At 34.1% G+C, this 20,761-nt stretch overlaps 2 protein-coding genes across 2 annotated transcripts; one reads left to right on the top strand and one right to left on the bottom strand.

Moving 5' to 3' along the window:
* Positions 1-7,609: 7,609 nt before the first annotated feature.
* On the top strand, positions 7,610-8,557 carry LOC100955548 (olfactory receptor 6C76-like). Its single transcript, XM_003790641.1, has one exon. It carries the CDS (start codon positions 7,610-7,612, stop codon positions 8,555-8,557), a length of 948 nt encoding a protein of 315 aa, XP_003790689.1.
* A 6,506-nt stretch (positions 8,558-15,063) lies between these two features.
* On the bottom strand, positions 15,064-16,014 carry LOC100954397 (olfactory receptor 10A7). The gene has a single exon (XM_003790473.1). It carries the CDS (start codon positions 16,012-16,014, stop codon positions 15,064-15,066), a length of 951 nt encoding a protein of 316 aa, XP_003790521.1.
* Between the last annotated feature and the right edge of the window lie 4,747 nt (positions 16,015-20,761).

Here is a 20,761-nt window from a genome sequence, read left to right as displayed (position 1 = left end):
TTTTTAGTCTTTCTTAAAGTTTCTGTCACAATCAAAGTTACTTTATCCTTCCATTTGCATATTATCTATGTCTTTTTTTAACTTTTAATGCATACCCAATTATAACATCTGTTTCACATCTGATTCTGGTTTTGATGCTTCTATCCTTCTTTAGGCTTTTTCTTGTTTTTTGTTTTTCCTTAACTTTTGGCATGCATTATAAGTTTTTGTTGAAAACTGGGCATGATGTGTTTTTAATAGGAACTAAGGTAAATAAACCTTTAATGCAGAGGTTCTCAACCTGTGGGTTGCCACCCCTTTGGGGGTCAAAAGACCCTTTAACAGGGGTCACCTAATATCAGATATTTACATTATGATTCATAACAGTAGCAAAATTACAGTTATGAAGTAGCAACGAAAATAATTTTATGGTTGGGGTACATCATAACACGAGGAACTGTATTAAAGAGTCATGACATTAGGAAGATTGAGAACCATTGCTTTTTGTGTGATTTTACGTTAATCTGTCTGGGAGTTGGGCTATGCTTAATATTTTCTGTAGCTATGTTTTTCGATAGTTTCCAATTCCTCCAGTGTCCTACTTTGTGGCTCACCTGCTAATTTGAGGTTTTTCTAGGTGTATTTTCTCAAAGAGAATCTGCATCATCCTGCTCTTGCAGTTGTAATTTATTATTATTATTTATTATCTGTAAATTTATGACTAAATCTCAGTCTTTAGAAGGCCAGTATTTTAGAACTGTGATCTTCTAGACTCATCTAGAAATCTAAAGAAGGATGGAGTCTGAGAAATGCCCTTCTCTAGGGTGGGATAAACTTCTCATGAAATCTTATGTCCTCCAGAGTAGGCTTTTGTTGTAGGAAATTATCTGGTCATATTTCATGATTACTTTTCTCCTCCCCATTCTAAAGCCATAAGTAGATTTTTCTTGACTTTTTGCCTTGAGAACTTAGTGGGATTCTAAAAGCAAAACTCATGAAAATGTGGGATCCCCCCTTACGACTGCTCATACTACTCTACAATCAACATCTAACAATGAGTGAAAGCTACCATTGAAAGGTTCCTTCTTGGCTCTGTTCCAGGTAGGCAGATGTAAACTGTGTCTCTCTGGATGAACTTCTCTCTCTAGATGTTGGGGCAGTGGTTTGTCTTGTAACACTGGGTCTCTGATGAGTACTAGTTCTCTGATTGGTAAGACATTGATTTCAAGTTTATTCTGCTTTTCCTTGTTATAGGGTGGAACAATTACTTCTGAGATCTTTACATCTTGGAGGTGAAGATGGAAATTTCCCCAAGTGCTCTGAACTTGTTTCTTAACCCTTCATATTCTCAATTTCACATTCATACTCATGAATCTTGAATACAGATAAAGTGTGCCTGGCATGTCACATGGACACAGTGAATACATATTCAAGTAAGAGATGAATGAATTAATAAATAAATGAACAAAAAATGAATGCATCATGACCTAAACACAGTATGATATTTTGTAAAAAACTCCTTTAGGACATTCTCTGAAAGTATACAAAACATAAGTACTTGACAGGACAAATAGTTGGTTAATTTTGGTAGTTTGTATAAACTTTAAAACTTTCTGGAGGGGGAAAGCAAGACGGCAAACTAGAAGAATCATTTAGCTGAGCTCTCCTAGAACAACTGGGGAAAAAGAGAGAATGCAATCATACCTGGCATGGGGACCTTACCCAGAGTTATAGCTCAGGAAGCACAGTGAGGAGGTGGTGAGATGTATATAGCATATGATCTGGAACAGTGGAAATCTGATGAATTAGGAAAGTGATTGTGACTGGCTGGGATTGGCTGGCCCCCCACAGAGGTCTGGGATGGGAGGAAGCCTTTTCAGAGTTTTCAGTTGTTCAGGGAAGCTGCACATTGAGTGGAAAGCTTGGAAGAGTGGGCAGACTTGAACAGTATACAGCAACCAGATTTAAATGCCAGTTGGAGTGGACTAGCCAAAGGTTTTGTGGCTGGCGAGGCAGCCATACTGAGAAGGTCTCAGCAGTCAGCGGTCTGCCATTGTGGGAAGAACTTATACCCATACTGCAGAAATTATTCCATAAAACTGAGAAGGAAGGAATCTTTGCCAAAATGTTCTATAAAACAAACATCACCCTGATACTAAAACCAGGAAAAGATCCAACTGAAAAGGAGAATTTTGGACCAATTTCACTAATGAATATGGATGCAAAAATTCTCAACAAAATCCTAGCCATAGTTTTGATCTATTTTCTTCATATAAAAGTGTGAGTTGTAAATTGATTACCTAATAGTACTGAGTACAGTGGATATTTTTTCTTCCACTCTTGAGATACTCTACTAAGTAGGATATGTTCCAGTTCCATCCATGTAAACGTAAAAGAAGTAAAGTCTCCATCTTTTTTAAGGCTGCATAGTATTCTATGGTATACATATACCACAATTTATTAATCCATTCATGGGTCTATGGGCACTTGGGCTTCTTCCATGACTTGGCTATTATGAACTGAGCTGTAATGGCACTGATGTAAGCGTTCCTAATTCTGTATGAAATCAGCACATTGTACCCCATAAATGCATTAATGTATACATGATCTATGTGTTTATTATTTAATTTAAAAAGTTAAATAAAAAAAAAAAACAGAAACAAAATCCTAGCCAGTAAACTACATCTTCTCATCAAAAAAGTCATACTTCATGATCAAGTAGGTTTCATCCCAGGGATGCAAGGCTGGTTTAACCTACCCAAGTCCATAAACAGAATTTGCCATATCAACAGAAGCAAAAAAAAAAAAAAAAAAAAAGACCATATGATCCTCTCAACAAATGCAGAGAAAGCATTTGATAAAATTGAGTGTCCTTTTCTAATTAGAACTCTGAAAAATATAGGCATAGGTGACACATTTCTGAAAATGATTGAAGCCATTCCTGACAACCCACAGCTATTATACTGAATGGAGTAAAACTGACAGCTTTTCCACATGGAACTGGAACCAGACAAGGTTGTCTTCTATCACCACTATTATTGAACACAGTGCTGGAAGTTCTTGCCAATACAATCAGGCAAGAGAAGAAAATAAAGGGCATCCAAATGGGGGCAGAGGAAGTCAAACTCTTGCTTTTTGCCAATGATATGATCTTATATAGAAAGAACCCCAAAGACTCAAACACAAGTCTCTTGGAAGTGATAAAAAATAAAAATACAGAAATGTCTCAGCATATAAAATCAGTGTCCACAAGTCAGTAGCCTTTGTATACTCCAATAATAGCCAAGATGAGAAACTAATCAAGGAAATAATCCTCTTCACAGTAGCTTAAAAAAAATACCTAAGAATATATCTAACAAAAGAGGTGAAGGACCATTACAAAGAAAATTATGAAACCCTAAGATAAGAAATAGCAGAAGATATTAACAAATGGAAGAACATCCCATGCTCATGGCTGGGAAGAATCAGCATTGTTAAAATGTCTTTACTACCCAGAGCAATCTAACAGATTCAGTGCTATCCCCATTAAAATGCCATCATCATACTTTCATGATTTGGAAAAAAATAATTTTTCACTTTGTATGGAACCAGAAGAAATCCCATGTAGCCAAGGCAATTCTTAGTTATAAAAACAAAGCCAGGGGTATCACCCTACCAGACTTTCAGCTATACTGAAAGGCCCTAGTGATCAAAACAGCATGATATTGGCAAAAAATAAAGACATTGACATTTGGAACTGAATGGAAAACCATGAAACGAAACTAACCTCTTATAGCCACCTGATCTTCAACAAAACAAACAAGACCATACACCAGGGGAAAGAATCCCTATTCAAGAAATGGTGTTGGGAGAACTGGATAACCACATGTAAAAGACTGAAACTGGATCCGCATGCACATGTTGCCACTTATAAAAATTGATTCAAGATGGATAAAAATTTAAATCTAAGGCATGAAACAATAAAAATCCTCAAACAAAGCATAGGAAAAATACTTGAAGATATTGGCCTGGGGAAAGATTTTATGAAGACTTCTGTGGCAATTGCAACAATAACAAAAATAAACAAATGGGACTTAATTAAATTGAAAAGCTTCTGAACAGCTGAAGAAACAACAACCAAAGCAAACAGACAACCTTAAGAATGGGAAAAGATGTTTGCATATTATGAATTGGACAAAAACTTGATAACTAAGAACTTTAGAGAACTCAAATTAATCAACAAAAAAAGACCAAATAATCCCATATATCACTAGGCAAGAGACAAGAATACAATCTTCTCTAAAGGAGACAAATGAATGGCTAACAAACATATGACAAAATTCTCAGTGTCCCTAAAAATCAGAGAAATGCAAATGAAAACTACCCTGACATATCACCTAAACTCAGTGAGAATGGCCCACATCACAAAGACTCAAAGCTGCAGATGCTGGTGTGGATGTGGAGACAAGGGAACACTTTTACATTGCTGGTGGGATTGCAAACTAATGCAACCTTTTTTGAAGAATGTATGAAGAACCCTCAAAGAACTCAAATTAGAACTCCTATTTCATCCTGCAATCCCATGACTAGGGATCTACCCAGAAGAAAAATAAATCCTTTATCATAAGGACATTTGCACTAGTCTGTTTATTGCAGCTCAATTTACAATTGCCGAAATTTGAAAACAGCCTAAATGCCCACCAACCTAGGAAAGGATTAACAAGCTGTGGTATATGTATACCATGGAATACTATTCAGCCACTAAAAAAAATGGAGATTTTACATCTTTGGTATTAACCTAGGTGGAGGTGGAACACATTCTTCTTAATAAAGCATCATAAGAATAGAGAAGCAAAATCTAGTATACTCTATTCTAATATGAAGGCAGTAGATGATCTAATACTTGAGGATCATAGGGGAATGAGAAAGTGGGGAGTGGGGAGGAGGCAGGGGGATGGGGGGTCATGGTATATGGCACACCTCTTGGGGGCAGAACACATTTATAGGAGGAACTTTATCTAACAAATGCAATCAGTGTAACCTAATTCTTTGTACCCTAGATGAATCCCAAACAATAAAAAGAAAAGAAAAGAAAACCTTTCTGAATATGAAGAATAAAAGAGAAATTTAGATAGCTTAAACTGCCAATATGAGCTAGAATCACAAAATGTCCACAATGGTTAAAACCTATTTAAAAATTACACAAGGGAAGGAGGGAAAAAAAGAGATGTGAACATCAATGAACAAAATCTTTCACCTAAATAATTTAAGAACAACAGTTTGTAAGTTTCAATGTATTTTTCAGATTGATTTATAAATCCATATTTTATTAAAGATAAATTTCTCTAAAAATCTAAGATCATTTAATTTATTTTAATAGCTTTAAATTTAATTATTCTTTCTCTATTTAAATTATTCTTATTAGGCTTGTGGCACATTATATATTATATTTAATGATGGAGGACTGGAATTTGATTTTATTAAATATCACTAATATGGAAAAAATTGTTCATGATTTTTATAAAAAGAGAAATCATTTTTTAGTTTTTAATGGAAATAGAAATAAAAGTGATAGGTTTGTTATACATATTGTAATAGCCTGTTATAGTGAATATGCAGAGAGTCGGTGGAAAGGTGGAAATTTAGTCTGATTTGATATAGTTCTGCTGTGGGAATGACAGACTCTGTTTCTGACTCAAGCAAATATAGTCACTTTAATGTAATTCATTTCCTCAGATTGTCCCTAAGCTCTGACAAAGGTGTTTACATATTAGGAGGATGTTATACTTTGGCATTAATAAACTAGAATCTCTAGAGCTTTAGATAGTCCCTGCAGAAAACTGGTTAATTATTTATTCATTCACCTCCTTTTCACATTCTCTCATAAATTTTAATCGATTAGTGGGATTTAATTCTTATGCATCTTTGTTCACGCTGTTTCTTCTACCTGGGTATGCTTTGTTCTATTTCCTATTCTGTCTTTAATGCCTAGGTGAGGGTCTAGCCTCTCTTAGAAATGTTCCGCGAGTTCCCCAAGCACCCTGAAGTTCTTCTCTCTTAGTCTCCTCTAACACATAGTAAAAATAAGTCCTATTTAACTTCAAGCTTATCACACACTATACATTGTTCTATTTGTGCATTCTTGTCTCCTAAACATCTTGGTAAACTGTATTTGTCAGTGATGTTGTTTTATACTTCTTTAGTTCTTTGGTTTATAATCTGAGTGTTGCATACTCCGTGGACCTACAAAAATTATTTAATGTTTGCTATTGATCATGGAGCCATCAAAGACAAAATTCGCCCTCATGGGGAGAAACTCTTCATAGTTAGGGAGTTTCCTGGTACTTAACATAATGAGACTTATACATTTCCAACCACGTAATCAACTCCATTTGAATTTTCTTGGCTTTTGACTGATTATATTATTTCAGGGAAGCTGGTAATTTGCATGTGTCTAAACCCTTGCTCAGTGACCGATAATCAGAGCAAAAATTTCTCCTCTGTTTTCTCCTAGATAGATAGAAATTGTAGTTCTGCTATAACAAAGCCTCAGTATCAGCCATGAAGCAAAAACCTAATTAGAAGTCACTGTGTTATTTGAAGAAACACTTGGTTTCAATGGTAAGTTGTCTGTTTATTTTCTTCCCTTACCTTCTTTACCTGTTTTCTACTTCTACTTCTTTTGTCTTCTTTCTCTTCTTCCTTTTTTTTTTCTTATAATCCCTTGTTCACTTTATCTTGCATTTTCCTTTATTATTCTCTCCCCATCTTCAGAACTATGACCACAAGAAACATTGAATCTGTTAATTCTGTTTCTGTCAGTTTTACTACACAATCAGAATGATTTAGGCAGAATGGTTTAGTATTGGAATAGGGATAGTGAAAGTGAAAAGTAACCCAAAAAATTAAGAGATAGATATAGGGAAAACACAATGACTTATAGATATAAAAAATCAGAATCATTGGCTACAGTGTACACTATTTGGGTTATCAGTACACTTAAAACCCAGACTTGACCACTATGCGATATACACATGTAATGGTATTTAACTTTTACCCCTAAATCTCCTAGAATAAAAAAAATTATAAAAGAGTGTTATTAGCTGAGTATATATGCCAAAGACCAAACATTTGAAGAGCCATGGTCACGATTATACTAATTTCTTATAGTTTTCATCTTAAGGCAAAAGACAGATTTCTGTTGTCAGTTGCCGTGGACATTGATGCTTCGCTCTTGAATTCAGAGTCAGCTCCTTGAGGCAACTGCATTCAAGTGTCCACGGGACTGTGTAAGCAATGTGATATTTCAACCCTTACGTAATGACAAAAGGAAAAAACTCTATTTTGCATGGATGTTCAACTTTACTTCATCACCACAAGTCTAACCAGAGAAGAATTTAAAGACGATTTTTATAAGATAGTCTTTTTTATTCCTGCAGATTTGCACAAAAGATTTATTATGCTCACTGAATGCAAAATAATAGATTTTGCTAGAGATTATCTTAAATTATTTCAAAACAGTATCTCATTAGTATATATAATCAATAGCAATTATAAAATTTGACATTGTTATCTTTTCTTTTACCATGGGTACCTTTAGATAAGTTTTCTCAACATTTTAACCAGCACAGAAGCAGATCAAGAAGCAGCGATGGAAAACCGTACAACGGTGACAGTGTTTATCTTACTAGGATTGACGGAGAATCCAAAACTGAAGATTTTGCTGTTTATCTTCCTGCTTCTCACCTACTTGCTAAGCATCACAGGCAACCTGATTATCATTGCCCTCACGCTGCTGGATTCTCATCTCAAGACTCCCATGTATTTCTTTCTTAGAAATTTTTCCTTCTTAGAAATTTCTTACACAACAGTCTGCATCCCTAAATTGCTTGTTAGCATGGCAACTGGTGACAAAACCATTTCCTATAACTGTTGTGCAACTCAGTTATTTTTTGCCTTCCTTTTGGGTGCGTCTGAATTTTATCTCCTGGCTGTCATGGCCTATGACCGTTATGTTGCCATCTGCAAACCTCTGCATTATACAACCATCATGAGCACCAAAATCTGTGTTCAGTTAGTTCTGAGCTCTTGGATTTCCGGTTTCCTCATCATTTTTCCAGGGCTCATCTTAGGCCTAAAGCTGGATTTCTGTGCTTCCAATGTGATCGATCATTTTTACTGTGACACTGCTCCTCTACTGCAAATCTCCTGCACAGATACACATTTATTGGAAATGATGAGTTTTACCTTAGCTTTGGTGACTCTCCTGGTCACTCTGGCATTAGTAATTCTATCATACACACATATCGCCCTAACAATTTTAAAAATCCCTTCTGCCAACCAGAGGAAGAAGGCTTTTTCCACTTGTTCCTCTCACATGATTGTCCTCTCCCTGTCCTACGGCAGCTGCATTTTTATGTACATTAAGCCCTCAGCCAAGCAAAGGATATCTTTAATGAAGGGAGTGTCTGTGCTCAATACTTCAGTTGCCCCACTTTTGAACCCCTTCATTTATACTCTAAGGAACCAGCAGGTGAAGCAAGCATTTAAGGACTTTCTACAAAGATTCTGTCTGTATTTAAGATGTAGAATTAATTAGTAAGGACAATTACAAAGTGTCTAGATTGGGACAAAATTTTTCTGTTACACTATCTAATACAAAATCATATTTGTCCTTTCACTTCTTTACATAAACTGTCTTCTAACAATAATTATTTTCCTTTCAAAATAATAAAACATTTTTATTCTATTATAAGCATTCTCAAGTCTGACTTCTTGCTCTCCTCTTATTATAATATAGATATTTGAAATGTTATTTTTATCAAATTAATGTATCAGTTTATTGACACTGTTAATTATTTTCATATGTAAGGAGTATATTCAGTTCTTACATTCAGTTTTTTATAAAACCTTAATAAACTTAACACAATTTTTATTACTGGAGCAGCGCCTGTGGTTCAAGGAGTAGGGCACTGGCCCTATATGCTGAGGGTGGCAGGTTTGAGCTTAGCTCTAGCCAAAAACTCCATCAACAACAACAAAATTGAAAGCAATTATTATTTTGGAGGGATGACAGAGTCTTACTATGTCACTCTTGGTAGAGTACCGTGGTGTCATAGCTCACAGCAACCTCCAACTCTTAGGCTCAAGCAATTCTCTTTCAGCTTTCCACATACCTGGGGCAACAGGTGCTCGCCACAACACCTGGCTATTTTTTAGAGAGGAGGCCTCTCTCTGGCTCCAGCTGGTCTCAAACCTGTTAGCTCAGGCAATCCACCCACTTCAGCCTCCCAAGAGCTGGGATTACAGGCATGAGCCACCACACCCAGCCTACTTTAAAAAACTATACAATGTGAATTATTTGGGATTTTGTTTTTGCCTGAATTTTTCTGTCCTGATACAAATTTTCAGTAGTTTTTCTTTTCAAAGATGTTTAAAAGCTGAAAATTGAAGTTAAAATGTTATTGACTTTTCTGTCTTGAGAATTTTAGAAAATCTCATACTGTATTAGTGTAAAAAAAACCCATACAGTATATTTGTCATATATTATTTGATATGGGTAGATATTAAATCATATGTGTACACTAAGTAATTTGATAAGAAATGAATTTCTGCCAAGAGAGATCACATTTATACTTTATCTGATATTTCTGTTCGTCTTGAAGCTGTGTTCCTTACATTCTACATCTGCAACACAAAAGTAACTAATTATTGATTGGAAGTATTAAAAAAACTACTAGAGTAAAAAGATATGTTAAGTATAAAATTATTTATATTATTGCTCATATTTAGTATATCTTATTAGGAAAATAATGACAATGAAATAGATCACATAAGCCCTTTCTTTAGAAGTACATGATCTAGTTGTACAGAAAAAACATATTTATTACAGAAACCAGAAAAAGAATCAGTATATTAAATCATACCAAGTACTAGTAATAAAAGTGATTAATAAAGTTTAGTCTAAAAATTTGGGGGAGAAATTGTTAGTTGTATATTTTAAAACTATCCAAAAATTAACAGTCCATATGTAACTGCCATTTTATAGAAAACATAAGAGATAAACATGTTAAATTATACCTTAAGAATCCAAACTATGTGATTCAGAATGTGGCATATTTTGTATTAAAATAAAATCAATTACCTCAGCAAACCAACAGCATAGAAAAGAAAGAGACTGGGGAACATATTCTAGAGATTAAGTGGAAATTATGAAATACTTTCTTTAAGTACAATATGTAGAACTCAAATTATTAATACTTTAACCAAAGAAACCTTGAAGTAGCATTTTTTAAATGTTTGGATAATTAAAAATGTGTAGAATGTTATTAGAGTTGTGTTTTTAAGTTCTTTATTTGTTAGGGTTAAATAATGAAGTATTGATGAGTAAAATGGTACAATATCTGCTATTTGTTTTGAAAATGGCCCCAAAAATATTAGGCTGAGATAGACTAAGTAAAAATAACATTATTTATTATAGTCACAGAGATCAGGTGTATTTTATTGGAGATGATTAAGAAAAACAAAATAGGCTATAAACACTGTCTATAAATTTATTGAAAAATATACAGGTTCAGTCTTGATGTGTAAGAATAAGAGGAGATACCAATTACAATGCAAAGTAACTAAATTCTTCATGTTCTCTGCTGTATGTTTCTATGTCCAACATATGACATTCCTTATTATTTCTTCTTGTCAAATTTAATATCTTGTAATTTATAACCATCTCTTTTGTGAATGATCAAGGTGATTCTCAGATAGTTTCTATCTCAATCAAGATCAATAAGACAGTGAATGAAAGAATCATAAATGACATCTAGGTTTCCTTATCACCCAAAAAATGTACGTGAGGTAATGCAGATGTTAAGACAGGTTGAGCCAGTCATTTTGTAGTGCGTGTGTGTACATGTGTGTGTGTGCCTCAAAACATCATTGTGCACACTCAAAGTATAAGAACAACTTTTAAATAAAAGAAATAAAAGAAGGAAACTAAAATTAGTGTTTCTTCTGCATGCTCAATTACGTTTTATTCGTATATGGTTTGAACAAGGTAAGATTGCAAATTAGTTGGAGCAATTTATCTTATTTTTTCTCTATCAGCCATTTTCCCACAAAAGCCCATGAGTTTATAGAGAAATAAATCCAACTTGTCTGAAAAAGGAAATGCATGCCATTATCATATTTATGTTCTCATCTGAAGACCCTTTTAAAAATTCTTCACCCTCTCCACACTCATAGATTACTCATGTCTAACTTTTGATGATGATAATACGTGTATATATAAATATTTTTCCCATAGACTTAGAATATATCTTCCATGAGACCTGCATATGAATGATTTTGACTGAACTTACGAACACTATTTATTCCCTGATGTCTGGTTTTGTGTCTATCAGAATTCTTCATTGCCAAAAAACTGAAACTGACTCTTGCTGATTTACACAGGAAAAAAAAAAAGTTAGAAAAATATTGAGGGAGGCACAGCACAGAAAGTGAGAAGGGAAATGGACCATCAGAACCAGAGTGAAAATCCAAAAAAATGACCCACAGTTAGTGTGCAAACAGATTTAGATGTTGTGGCACAACTAACATATAAATGCACAGCTTAAGCTTGCTCTCCTGCTTAAGCAGGACACAGGGACACACCACTGCCTCTCCTGTCTCTGTTGGATGCTGGGAATCCCTGGCTGCATGGGCAGCCTCACTGCCTCATTGCCTTGTATTATTTCACAAATGTCAATCTGATATCTGAGCTTAAGTTACATGCTCACAAGTTAGCTGCAAGAAAATCAGAAAATAGTTGATTTTGAACACAAACTTTATGGACATCTGTGTATCTAATCTTCACATCTTCTCCACAGGAAATGTCTCTGCCTTCTACTAAGGCATATGATGAGCTCATAGGCTAAGAAGCCGCCATGTGGTTACTGTCCACTACTGTCTGAATAGATTGAACTGTTACAGCACAATGAAAACTCACATGACTTTACAACAAACTTGTGCAGAAATGATTACTCATGACTGATAATAATTTCTTATGATTGTATTGCTATTGAGTGTTTGTGAATTCAAGTTAATGAATAAATGACTACCACATTTGTGGGGTTTGTTTCACAGTTAAAATCCTACCATAACTAATTTTACCCAATTTTTATTCCCTCCATATTTTATCACTCACTGTCGATATTAATTTATAATATGTGTTTATTCCTTTATAATTCTGAAGCATTGATTTTGGCAATGGTGAATTTTGCTTTATCATTTCATTAGATAATTTTATTTTTTCTAACTATCTTACTTAATTTTTGTCTCCTAACCAAATTTAAACTTCTAAGGGCAGTTTTATTTATTGCATTTTAACATGTAGATGTAAAGCAATACCATATTTGGATTATATTCACTAATTCAACTTGACTGACACTGAAATAAAATGAAGATGGAATTTTTAAACTTCATTGAAATATGAACAGTGTTGATTTCTTTTTGTTCTTGCCTCAGTTCCCATAAAAGCAACTGCATTGAATAATGTGTAACCTGACTGATCTTCCACATCTTTAGACACTTAATATTAAGGAGAGTTAGAAGAGATATTTTCAGAATGACTTGTAAATAATAATATGGGGACATACACTTGGAAGCCTATGAAATTTTAAACTTAGGAAAGACATTTTGCAAAATGTTTTCTCACTGCAACCAAAAAGTCAGCCATAGCACCATAAAAACAATGATGTAAATATTTTTTCCAAGGAAATACTCTATAGCAGCATTTCTCAACCTGTGGGTCGTGACCCACAGGAACCGTATTAAAGGGTGGTGGCATTAAGAAAGTTGAGAACCACTGCTCTAGAGTTACTATTAGCCATGAAATTGTTAGATGGCACATATGTGTAATAATAACTCACCAAATAATCTTTTCAATTTTCTCTCTGGACGTAATGATGACACTATTAATTAGCTTTTAGAAATTTTAAGAAAAAGATCAACTTGTAAATTGAGGCTGAAAAAAAATCAAGCAAACAAAAAATGGCTTTCATGAAGACTTTGCATCTCTGAAGCTTACATCAATTTTAATAAAATTATTATTACTTATATATTAAATATAATTAATCATATTATCAATTACATGTCAAAAGTCTTGCAATATAAGTCACACAGGATGTGTAATAGGCTCATGCCTCTTTTACTGACAGAAAGAAATAATTCTACATGTCAATCAGTATATAATATCTGCATAACTAAACGATACTATTTAATACATAGCATCCACTCTACTCTGTAAGAGAATATCAAACACTCAGAAAATGCTTCCTGCAAATCAGAAATATTCATAAGATCTTTTCATATATTACTTATTCTGCTTTATTGCATTAATTTGTTACACACACAAGGGTAAGAAGCCCCCATATGATCACTGTCCACTCCTGTCTGAATAGATTGAGCTGTTACAGTACAATGAAAACCCACATGAACTCACGACAAACCTACTCAGAAATGAGTAGGTTTGCAAGCTCATAACCTACTCGTGAGTCACATACAGCAGGTAGAAAACTCTCACAAAAGAATCTTACTAGATTGTATTAAATGTAATAACATTAATTCAAGAATATTTGACTTAGGCTTAAAAATTAAAAGACTATTAAAAGAAGTATTTGTTTTCTATCTCAAATTTACATTACACACAATAGATACAGAATGTACTTTAGCAAGTCAAAATTAGCCTGAAAGTAACCACAAGTATTTTGCAGGGGCTTTTAACCTTTCCTGAAAATTGACAAAGAATGGTGGAGCTTGATTATTCCTTGTAGAAGATGCTATACAATTAAGGGAAGCTTTGGCTAATGAAGACTTAGAGGAGCATACATCATTGTACGTGTTGCATATCCAAAGCCAATATATGCTTATGTTACTGGAAATACAAAATATTTCCCAAAATTAAATTTGACTCACTCTCATTTTTCTTTTCCATTGTTTTGAAATCCAAATTCCCATGTAGGTGATGACTTTACTATGATAAAATGTGACTAGAGGTTTTTATGTGGTTAACATACTCGATATCAAATTCCAAAGAGTATGAGTTCAAATTATTGTGGCCATCTCTAAATAATTTTTTCCTTGTCAAGTTACTTACATTTTCTAATACTAATTTGTCGTTTATGAAAAATAAAGATATAATAAGATTTATCTCTTGAGTTGCTGCAAACACATGTTTAAATACAATGTCTCAACTAATCATGTTTCCAATTTTTATTACGTTTTTGTCTTACTATGTTGTTTGAATTCTAAGAATAGGGAATTACTAAATAGTTAATTTTTATTTAGCCAACAACCAAAAAAATTCCAGAACTATGTCACCAAATATTAACAGTAAGGTAAATGTATTAAATAATCTTCTTTAGACTTGCAACCCATGTAAAGAATTTGCATCATGAATTCTTGGCATGTACTAAACTCCTCCATTTATACATTTTTCAAAAAGCCATTTAAAATGCATGACATCATTTAACTTTGTATCATATTAGCAGCAGAATATATAGTGGTTTGTGAGGGGTATTTTCATTTACCTTTTGTAACTTTTTTTAACCCTTTTTCATTCTGCTCTATGCTCTAGAATGCTAGCGTTGATATACTTCAACAATCAACATTTTTACCCCTGTGTCATATTTGGTTTGGCAGAGAAGAGAAGCTGGCAATAGATTGGAGAGAGTTGAACCAAATAATCCTACAATGACAACCTTCTCAAAAGAACAAAGATCTTGTTAGGTGATTTTTTTTTTTTTTTTTTTTTTTGTAGCTGTAGCATTCTCCACGTTCCCATTATACTCCTTTTACCTCACTGGTCCAGGCCAAGACATATGAATTTTGCATCGTATGGCCTGTGTGGCAGTTACCTTACTTTGCCCTGCTCTCTCATGAAGAGTCTCTCCATCATCCCTGTTGGAGATGCCATGTCTTTCTTGCCAGGAAGCTGAATGATACCCTGAGATGCATCCACTACCACAAATGACACTGGTGAAGTAAGAGCCACTCTTCCACTTCTTCCTTTTAAGGTTTTCCTAGTGGATCCTACTGGCCATACTTCTTTTAGAAATATCGACATGATAGGATTCAAAACACATCTAACTTCTGTAAGATGTTTCTAGTGATTGTCCTCTTGACTGCCCCTTTCACTTCATTATTCCTTAGGCTGTAGATGATGGGGTTTAACATAGGGGTGATGACAGTGTAGGACAATGACACTAGCTTCTTGCTCTCAGGGGACTGGTTGGATTTGGGCCGGAGATAGGTCAGACTGGCTGTTCCATAGAAGAGGGATACCACGATGAGGTGTGACGAACAAGTAGAGAATGCCTTCCAGCGACCAGAAGCAGAAGGCATCCTCAGGATTGTTGTAATAATGCGGGTGTAGGAAACCAAAATGAGGGAAAAAGGAAACATGATAAACAGAAGCGTGGAGGCAAGTGCTTGCATTTCATATGTGGTTGTATCCTCAGTGACTAGTTTCAACACTGGAGGACCATCACAAAAAAAATGGTCCACAGTGTTTGATCCGCAGAAAGGAAGGGCCATCATCCAAGCTGTCTGTAGCATAGACACGGGAACACCAGACATCCACGAGCCTACAGCCATCCACAAGCAGAGAGATCTGTTCATTATGACTGAATAGCGCAGAGGGTTACAGATGGCCACAAAGTGATCATAGGCCATCATAGAGAGAAGGAAACATTCAGAGCTGCCAAAGAAGAAGAAGAAGTACATCTGGGTACCACAGCCCAAAAAAGAGATGATTTTCCTTGGGGATACGAGGTCTACCAGCATCTTTGGTACCATAACCAGGGTGAAACAGACTTCAAGAAAGGATAAGTTTCGGAGAAAGAAGTACATAGGTGTTTGAAGAATAGGATCCACACTGGTAACCGTGACAATAAGAAAGTTGCCCAACAAAGTGACTGTATAGATGGCCAGGAACAAAATGAAGAGGGAAATTTGCATCTCAGGGTTGTTTGTAAAACCAAGAAGAATAAATTCAGTGACCCTGGTGTGATTTTCACAAATCATATCTTAGCCCAGTTTCTCTCTAAAAATCATAATGTGTGCATCAAAGGGTATTCAAGCATAAAAATAACACTGATAAAACAGATTTCTATTCTCAGTTGTCTTACCCCTTCTGTTTCTCTGAAGGAGAGAGAATGTTCAAAATAAGATAAAAATAAGGAAAAAGAAACATTTTGCATGAATACTACTAATTGCTTATCAGCTTGGTGCAGCTTTTCTCTTACCAGTAGTCATAGCCTGCTCATATTCTCAATCACAGCCATGCCATTTTGTAGGATTAAGTAGAAAGAGTTTAAATAATAACCAAACATAATGAAAATAGAATAATTAAAAATAGAATCAATTTCCTTATTTTTTTTTGCAGTTTTTGGCCGGGGGCTGGGCTTGAACTCACCACCTCAAGCATATGGGGCCAGTGCCCTATTCCTTTGAGCCACAGGCAATGTCCACAATCTACAAATTTTTAAATGATTTCAAAATTCAATAAAGATAAATAATGGGCTAGTTTGAATTCCTAACCTTTGATTATATACATCACTTTTCTACTGAATGAAGTACATTTTATACCATTTTATGCACTATATGCAAATGAGGGCTGTCTGTAAAGAATCCAGCCATGTAATATGGAAAATAGAGATAAACATGGATGGATACTTTCTGGACAACCTTCATCCCTCCACCAGCACACACATGTACACAGCCACACTAGAAACGTAGTAAACAAACATATGACTAAAATTTCAGTGATTTTCTGTAGTTTCCATGGGCCTTTCAATTTATTTATGTGATTTTTCATATTGTCTCTTAAACCATGGTATGACTTCACAGAGTCCCTGTATCTTACCATGTATAATTATAGTCATAATTAAGCTGGACTTAAAAAAAACCCTTCTGCACAAATATGTCTTGCACTAAAGAAGTCATCCTCCTAACACCTATCTCAACTCAGATCTGTCAGAACAGTTTTGCTCGTGACCATTCATAATCTCCAAAACCATGTGATCAGAAGTGGGAGTGAGGAGTTAGTCACTTACTATTGCATGCCTGCTAATATATACACTTACTGCTGCTTCTCAGCTGATCTGGTCATACAAGTAATAATTTAACTATTATGAAGTTAAACACTATATTTTACTTAGAAAAAATATTTTGACCAAGTGTAGAATTACACAAAACTTTCTTCTGTACTAGTCATTCGTTGTAATAGCGCATCAAACATCAGCAATTGTGGGAATATGTGTTGGCAAAATGACTACATAATGCTACATTGGACTTTAGCTGAATAGTTTTTCAAATATTGAGACTAGGTAAATATTGGCTCCATTATTTTATAATACATATTTCTAATTTAATTCAGAAAATATTGGGTACTTTATAGTCAGATATGTTCAAAATAAATTTTGCCTCTGCAATAAAGGTGCTAAAACCCCACAGCATATAGAACCATATCAAACTTACCATTTCTTGATGGTCTTATTCATGTTTAACATGGATTGTGTACTACAGACATTATTACTCAGTACTGCTTCTGGCATTGTCAATATCAGGATTCTGAGAGGTAGTAGTGGTTGAGACATTTTAGGACATACAAAATATTTTGAGTGTATTATAAAATCTTGATCCTTTCACCCACTCATGCAATTTTTTTTATGGAACAAATGACGGAGTACTTTTAGAGTTTTAACATGTTTAGAATTGTTCCAGAATGTTGATGAACATAATGCATGTGAAGTTTTTCATAAATTTGCAAATATATTAGGAATAATGTTACTATTGTTGCTCCTTCATATGATGATAAGGATAGAAGTAGTGAGAAGATATTGGTTACAATCACTGTTATATCTGTTATCTGGGACTTATAGGAACATGGGCACCCTGAGATCACCAGAGTTGTTCCTACCCTTATCCTGTTGAGAACACTAATTTCAGAACTTACAATATGCAAAATAGGCCAGTGAGATGTTACTGAAATATATATCTTTAGAGTAGATTAAAACATAGAATTCTTCAAATGAGCTACTTATTTTAGAACTAGAGACAGTGTCACAGAAAGGACCTGCAAATATCACTCTCAGTCTTTCTATAATCTAAAAAGCCTACAAATTACATTACATATATTCTCTAAACAAGATTTGTCAACAGTAATGCTATAATCAGTACCACAAATTTATTAAGTCTTAAAAAAAAACTTTCAAACTGTTAAGTTGCCGTGATTATTACATAGTTCTAGAGAATATGCTTTTATTTGTTGCATGGTATTTTGATAATCTAATGTCTTGTAATAAGTTCACTAATTTAGTTAGCTAGGTCTTAATGAACTCAAAGAATTTTTTCAGGACCCATTAAGCAGTCCAACTTCGACCATTTTCTTAGAAAATAGACTGCAACTCTCATTCTCACTAGCTCCCTCACAAGTACATGTTTTCTCCTAAAAGTGATTATTGATTAATGCTCTGTATTTGGAATACAATGTGAAATTAAAATTATCATTTTGTCTAAATGGAATAGCACTTCTAACACCCTAAATGTAAATGAATAAATAACTTCAGGATTGAATTTAAAATACTTTGTGTGATTATAATCCACAGCATTTTTTCAATACACCACCATTGTTTTCTAATATTCTTTTCTTTAACATTCCATATAGGACAATGGCCTCATTATTTTTATTTTATTTTATATTAATAAAGCATGAAGTTAATCTTCTTTGTTACTAAACAAGACCAGTTTTTTTTTTCTCAGAATGCTTTTTGTAATACACAGATGCACAAACAAAATCAGGTGTTTAAAAACTTGAGGAAAAAAAATAAATCATAAAGAAATATCTAGATATCTTACCAAATAAAAACACTGTCTTTTCTGAGAAATGTTAACTGCTTTAAATCGATGGACGGCTCAAATTTTCAAAATGAAGTGAACATCTTACATGAACTGACATGCTTTTCATTGGCACTAAATGGTTGATATATTTTAGTAATAGTATTTAAAAGTGTGACTGGCCATGGGGACATGATCCCTAGAACATTAGAAAAGACTACTGTTAATTAAACAACTGTTTTTATCTCATAGGGGAAGATACAGAATATTCATGGAATGGCATATATGTCCTTTAATTCACAACTATAATTCAATATATGTTAATAATGGATATTTTGTGAAGAAACTATTATTAGACACATCAGTCAATTGTCTTGGGATTACAGCTATTCATATTTGTATTTTCGTGGGCTATATTTTGGTTCAATATTGATAAGAGAGATTTATACAGTTCCCTTGAAACTCACATGATTTTTAAATTTTTATTTTTAACTTACTTTAAACAATTTGTTTTAAGCATCTATTTCAAAACAATCTTTTTTAAATGATTAAGTGTATCAAATTAAGTTTATAACTGGCATGTATTTTACTGTCATCTTTTACCTTAAGGAGTTTAGCTACTAGTTTTTTTACTATGAAAACTTTGTAAACAATATTATTCAATGAGCATAGTACTTTATAATGTCTGATATGGTTACTGTCATAGAAAACTAAGCATTTTTTTTCCATTTTTGATCCTTGAAATTGTTTATCCTTGGAATTTTTAAGGTATATTTTAGAGAATGTATATAAATAGCCTCATACTTTGAAGCATGTTATGATTAAGTTATATGGCAGCTAAACTTGTTGCAGAACCAACTCTTAGAAATAAATATAAACTTAAAACAGTTGCAAATTAGCACAATGGGAATAATTCCAAAAGAATTCTAATGAAATCTTTTGGGGAGAACAAAAAGCCTTGGAAAGGCCCCAGGAGTTTCAGGTCAATCTACTCACGAACAACATGAACATGACCCTTACGTCCTTCTAGATAAGAAAAAAGGAAAGCTGGATTCCTCACACCCCTCAAGTCCTGCATTTGAGAAAATTAAATTAAAATTTCTCAACCTTTTCTTAGTAAATGAAATAATAATAATACAATAGGTTAAAATCTTTGTTTAAATCTTCCATTGGGTAGACTTACCCTGAAGACAAGTAAAACAAATCTCTAACCATTTCCAAGAAAAATTCAGCGTTTAAAATGTATTTGACCAGCCTTGACACTCATGAACATTGCTTAGGTATTCTCACCCAGCTGCCATTGTCACCACCACAGGAAAACCCAAGCAGAACAATATCCCACAATCTCTTGCTTGTCAAAGAGGAACTCACCCTGCCCACTGCCCAAACTTGCTTCCAATAGTGTCCTGGAGAACAACTCATTACTAATCATGAAGATCATCCAGCATGAGTTTAGAATGTAATTGTCATTAGAATGTAATGGGACAGCAAAGAACAGGTGCATTAAAGGCACTACGTGCATCCACCCCTTTCCTTCTGGGTTAGTCTTCTGGAGTCAGTCACAAAAGCATCACTAGGGACCTCTCCTTCTCTAAGTTCCCAGTAAAGAAGAGCAGGTATTCCAGAACTTATCTGACAGAAGTATCAGATGAGAAAAAATAAATAAATAAATAAATAAGCAAAAGAACTCTGGCAACCCAAAAAAATGATCAAGTTTGGCACCCTCAAGGGATCACAATAGACCTATAGCACCAAACCCCAAACACAAGGAAATTGTCAAAACGTTAGAAATGAAATTTAGAATATGAATAACAAGTAAGATGAATAGGATTGGAGATAAAAGATGATAGGATTGGAGATAAAGTTGAGAACCAACACACACACAAAAGAAAATTTCAAGACATCAATGCAAAAAATGAAAAAGTCACTAAAG

This window comes from Otolemur garnettii, unplaced genomic scaffold (assembly GCF_000181295.1).
Source record: "Otolemur garnettii isolate 467f Iridium unplaced genomic scaffold, OtoGar3 scaffold00043, whole genome shotgun sequence".
Classification (NCBI taxonomy): Eukaryota; Metazoa; Chordata; class Mammalia; order Primates; family Galagidae; genus Otolemur; species Otolemur garnettii.
This window is presented reverse-complemented; position numbering and strand designations above follow the sequence as displayed.

What these genes read in the sequence shown, in the direction of transcription:
- LOC100955548 (XM_003790641.1), top strand. Translation starts at nt 7,610, where the DNA reads ATGGAAAACCGTACAACGGTGACAGTGTTTATCTTACTAGGATTGACG.
- LOC100954397 (XM_003790473.1), bottom strand. Translation starts at nt 16,014, where the DNA reads ATGATTTGTGAAAATCACACCAGGGTCACTGAATTTATTCTTCTTGGT.